At 47.9% G+C, this 5,754-nt stretch overlaps 1 protein-coding gene across 1 annotated transcript; it reads left to right on the forward strand.

Moving 5' to 3' along the window:
- The first annotated feature begins 2,310 nt into the window (after positions 1-2,310).
- LOC127334691 (cytochrome P450 77A4) lies at positions 2,311-4,265 on the forward strand. Its single transcript, XM_051361219.2, has one exon. It carries the CDS (start codon positions 2,323-2,325, stop codon positions 3,964-3,966), a length of 1,644 nt encoding a protein of 547 aa, XP_051217179.1. The 5' UTR covers positions 2,311-2,322; the 3' UTR covers positions 3,967-4,265.
- The last annotated feature ends 1,489 nt before the right edge of the window (positions 4,266-5,754 follow it).

Here is a 5,754-nt window from a genome sequence, read left to right on the forward strand (position 1 = left end):
GAATTAAGGTTACCAATGACATAGGTCATTATTAAAAAAAAATCTACGCCAATGAGGATCCTTTATGTCATCTTGCTTTTCATTTAGTTTTTGACATGTTAGCAATCCTAATTGCTCGGGCTAAAGGAGACAGTCAAGTGAGTGGACTCATCCCACATCTAGTTGATGAGAGTGTGTCTATCTTGCAATGTGCAGATGATACTATTCTATTCGTGGAGCATAATTTAGATAAGACACTTAATATTAATTTAGTTCTATGAATTTCTGAACAATTATCAAGCCTCCAAATAAATTTTCACAGGAGTGAGATTTTATATTTTGGCAAAGCAAAAGAAATATAGGAAGAATACAAATTTTTATTTGAGTATGAAGTAGGGTCTCTTCCATTTAGATATTTGGGTATATCAATTTATCCTAAGTTAAAAAATGGTGAGTGGAAACCAGTAGAAGACCGTTTTGAGAAACAAAACTGAGTAGTTAGGTCGGTATGATGCTTTCCTATATATGGGGACTGGTTAGTTCTTAGAATTATGTCATCACGAGCCTTGCAATGCACATGCTCTCTTTTCTTGAAATACCCAAAGGTGTGAGAAAGAGGCTTGATTTCAAATAGACGATCATAAAAATAAATTAGAATGACTAAATGGAATATCGTTTGTTGGAAGAAAGATAAAGAGTGGTTAGGAGTAGAGGTTTTATAATTCAAAATAAGGGTTCACTTATAAAGTGTCTATATAAAATTATGAATGAGGAAGGAGTGTTGCAAGATCTCCTCCACAATAAATATCTTCACTCTAAAACCTTATTTGAGGTTTCACCTAAACCAACCGACTCTCTATTTTTGAAAGGTCTTATGAATGTTAAAGGGAATTCCTTGTGAGGGGATCTTTAGTGATTGGAAATGCCTTGAATACTAGGTTTTGGAAAGATACATTGTCAGGGGATAAGTTTCTTTCCGAACACTACCCAACCCTTTATAATACTGTATTCCACAAAAACCATTACATTTGCCAATGTTATGGTTTTGGACCTTTGAACATAGGTCTTAGGCGAAACCTTATCGGGTAACAAATGTGATAGATGGATACACTTGATCCAGAGACTCATGTTGGTTCAACTATCTGACAATGACGATTTTTTATATGTAATTTTACCACCTTGAACTCAATACCTCTGATGGACTCTCATACCATATTGAATGAATTGATCCACTAGCCAAATATCTTAAAAGTTTAGACCGATGAAATGGGCTAGGCAATATACTATATTTTCAACAAGTGGTGTATTATCCTCTGAGATGTTGGAATGTTGTAATATTTCTAAATGTTCGTTGCAAATAGTTGTGTTCAAGTTACCGAGTTTTTTTTTTTTTTTGCATTGATTCAAACATCATTTTTTTGTGTGTTGAGTATGCTAGTTTTGTGTGTTGCATACTACAAATAACGTGTTGGGTGCGAGAGGTTTAGGTTGTGATAATCAGATGCTTTGGATATATCTACATTAGTGATCTTCGTACCAAAGAAATTTTATTGATACCGAACGGCTGTAGAGACTCATGAATTACAAATTCGTCAGCACCTCGGTCGCTTGTCGTTTCCATTGTCTTTGTGCTGCGGACACTCATCAGTATCCGCGGCATGCATGATGCATCTGGCTCGCGCCAGTCCTCTCACTGCCATGATATGCTTGATCGTCGATGTTTGGTTGGATAAAATCAGCAATATAGTCTTCTAAGTTTCCGGTTGCTACCTTGCTGATTGTCGTTACCTAAAGTGGCCTTTGTCTACATCTGTAGTTTGCACCAGGAAGAAGGCAAGAAAAAGTTCAGCAAATCTATCTCGAAAAGTCTGTTCAACAGATCCCGGCATCCATATCGAAATGCAAGATTTTCGATAGTATCGCGCATCGAATGGAGATGACGGGTAATGGTTTTGTTGCCGTGGCTCAAATCTAGCGAAATTGGCAACTTGGAGACTACAGCTCAACTAATTCGTACCACATATGCGGGCGCGACTGTTCCAATTTTAGTTGTACGCGAAGCCATTGCTATCAACATATTAAGCGAGTAGACTATGTATGCAGAAATTATGGTCTAATTGCCGTGAGCGCTAAGCTTGCTCCTCGTCTCGTGCCGACCGCGGCCGGTGCAGCATCGCGACGGCTCACCCAGTCGAGGCAACAATGTGGGCGGTCGGCCTGCTAGGCGCGCGCCGAATCGCGAATTGAATTCCCCAACCACATTTTACACCTCCCATTTAAACCGGTCATCCCTACTCCCGCCATCCTATAACATGGCCGAAGCTACTCAAATCCCACTCATGCATGATCTCTCCATCTCGCCCAGCGCTTGCATTCATCGCGCCCATGTCCATGCAACAGCCGACTCGTGCCACCTTTCCCGGCGCCATGCCTGCAGCTTCCTTGATCAGCCTCGCCATCACGGCCGCCGTGGTAACGGCGGCGCTGGCCGTGGCCGTCGCCGTGGCGAGGTACAACAGGAAGCACAGGGGCCTTCGGCTCCCGCCCGGCCCGCCCGGGTGGCCCGTCGTCGGGAACCTCTTCCAGGTGGCCTTCTCCGGGAAGCCCTTCATCCATTACATCCGCGACCTGCGCCGCGAGTACGGGCCCATCCTGACGCTCCGGATGGGCGTGCGCACGCTCGTGGTGATCAGCAGCGCCGAGCTGGCGCACGAGGCGCTGGTGGAGAAGGGGCAGGAATTCGCCAGCCGCCCCGCCGAGAGCACCACGCGCAACATCTTCTCTTCCAACAAGTTCACCGTCAACTCCGCGGTCTACGGCGCCGAGTGGCGCTCCCTGCGCCGGAACATGGTGTCCGGGATGCTTAGCACGGCGCGGCTCCGGGAGTTCCGCCCCGCGAGGCTGCGCGCCATGGACCGGTTCGTGTCACGGATGCGCGCCGAGGCGGCGGCGTCCGAGGACGGGGCCTCCGTGTGGGTGCTCCGCAACGCGCGCTTCGCCGTGTTCTGCATCCTGCTCGACATGACCTTCGGCCTGCTGGACCTGGACGAGGCGCACATCGTGCACGTCGACGCCGTCATGAAGCGGGTGCTGCTCGCGGTCGGCGTGCGCATGGACGACTACCTCCCGTTCCTCCGCCCGCTCTTCTGGCGGCAGCAGCGCCGGGTGCTCGCCGTCCGACGCGAGCAGGTCGACACGCTCCTCCCTCTCATCAACCGCCGCCGCGCCATCCTCCGCGACGCCCAGGGGAGCTCACGGCCGGACCCCAGCGTCGCCGCGCCCTTCTCGTACCTCGACTCCGTGCTGGACCTCCGTATCGAGGGCCACGTCTGCACGGATGACGAGCTGGTCACCCTCTGCGCGGAGCTGATCAACGGCGGCACGGACACCACGGCCACCGCCATCGAGTGGGCCATGGCGCGCATCGTTGACAACCCGTCCATCCAGGCCCGGATCCACGAGGAGATCATGCAGCAGGTGGGCGACTCCCGCCCAATCGACGACAAGGACACGGACAACATGCCGTACCTCCAGGCCTTCGTCAAGGAGCTCCTCCGGAAGCACCCGCCCACGTACTTCTCGCTCACCCACGCCGCCGTCAAGCCGGGGAGCAAGCTCGCCGGCTACGACGTGCCCGCGGACGCCAACCTGGACATCTTCCTCCCCACCATCTCCGAGGACCCCAAGCTGTGGGACCGGCCCACGGAGTTCGACCCGGACAGGTTCCTGACCGGCGGCGAGACCGCGGACATGACGGGGTCCGCGGGCATCCGGATGATCCCGTTCGGGGCGGGGCGGCGGATCTGCCCCGGACTGAACATGGGCACGACGCACATCGCGCTGATGGTGGCGCGGATGCTGCAGGAGTTCGAGTGGTGCGCGCACCCGTCGCAGCCGGCGCTGGACTTCAAGGATAAGGTGGAGTTCACGGTGGTGATGAACCAGCCGCTGCTGGCCATGGTGAAGCCCAGGAAGATCTCCTTCTGATGCATGCATGTGCATGTGGATCGGCGTGCATGGCTGGAAGTCCCGCCCGCGGTTGCATGCAGACGTACGGTCACGCCGGCCGTTGCAACAACTCCGTCCGTAAGCCACCACGAGCGTTCCCAAGTATACCACTTAGCTACCGTTACTTCCAGTTATTACGAGAGTTAAGTGTCTCCTACTATATATGCTAGTCGATCGTGTATCTACATACATAGTATGAGTTTGTATGGTTTTGACGGACTTGTTTTTATTTGCATGGGTTAATATCGCCCCTACGTATCACACCTTCTTTTCCTCTCCATCTGTGTGGTCCGTGCTACCTCCTCGTGTTTCTGTTTCATAAATTGCCCGCTTACTTTGTCGGCGAGTTAATTACAAAGGTCCTGCAAACAGTAGCATTTCTATTTTTTTTTTCTTGCACGTTCAGTTGCTTGCTTGGCAGTACAAACTTTGTTGGTACTCTTGTCGTAGCATACCCCGTCACAAAATGTCCTTAGCTAGGTTCTTGTACGCCTATCTAGCAATTTCTTTCGTTGGTTCATCAGAGGCTTTGCAAGTGTCTGAACCAATGTGATGGTGATGCGGATCCAATCGGTCAGCCACCCATCTCTGAACTTCTGAATGGATATGGTTGGTGCTAACAATCTTAATCACAACCATTTTTTCGACCTTAATTTGGGTGCTCAAATCATACAACGCACGGCAGTCTATCTCACCGGCATGTCCCCGTTCTATACAGCAAGGTCTCTGTACTGCTGTTTCAGGTCAAGAAAACTTAATAATGATTAAAGTCTCTTCTGCATCTTTTTTCTCTAATGAAGATCTGTCAATTTCACCGTCAGATTGCACATAGATATGCTCAATGGGTATTTTCAACAAAGTAGATGGATGGATAAACCCTTTCCCTCTTCTGTCCTAGGCATTACGGACTGCACCCGCGATCTTGTCTCCCTGGCAAACTCAATTGCACATCAGATCGAGAGAAGACCCTACCTAGCTAATCAATCGTTTTTCTTCTAATAAAAGCCACATCTAGCTTTGCAAGTGTATGGGCCTGAACCAATGTGATGGTGATGCGGATCCAATGGGTCAGCCACCCATCTGAACTTCTGCAAGTATATGAACAATCTTAATCAGAGGCATTTTTCGACCTTAATTTGGGTGTTGTAATCATACAACGTACGGCAGTCTCTTTCACCGGCATGTCACTGTCCGAGAACATATCTAGTGATACCACACCTTATTTGATACCATGAACATTCTTCAAAATTTGAATTGTAAGTGTCAAAATATTCGGAAACAAAATTTTACATGTTCACAAGATGTGTTTGCATGTCCTGTAACTTGTATGACCAAATTTGAAACATCCTTAGAGAAACAAAAAAGATAAATCCAACATGAATAGTGTTACATAAAGACAAAAACACAAAATGACACTATGCACACAGTATTTGTCTTTTTTGTTTCTGTTTGCGTATTTTGAATTTGGGTCTGAAAATTCTGTAGAATATAAACACACATTGTGAACAGCCACAAATTTGTTTTCGAATTTTTTGACACTTATAATTCAAATTTTGAAATGGTATCATTTAAGGTGTGGTATCACTAGATATTTTCACTGTCCCCGTTCTACACAGCAAGGTCTGTGCTGCTGTTTCAGGTCTAGAAAACTTAATGATGATGAAAGTCTCTTCTGCATCTTTTTTCTCTAATGAAGGTCTGTCAATTTCACTGTCAGATTGCACATAGATATGTTCAACAGATATTTTCAACGAAGTAGATGGATAA

The sequence above is a fragment of the Lolium perenne genome, chromosome 2, assembly GCF_019359855.2.
Source record: "Lolium perenne isolate Kyuss_39 chromosome 2, Kyuss_2.0, whole genome shotgun sequence".
NCBI lineage: Eukaryota > Viridiplantae > Streptophyta > Magnoliopsida > Poales > Poaceae > Lolium > Lolium perenne.

Coding starts and splice junctions, on each gene's coding strand:
- LOC127334691 (XM_051361219.2), top strand. CDS start 2,323: ATGATCTCTCCATCTCGCCCAGCGCTTGCATTCATCGCGCCCATGTCC.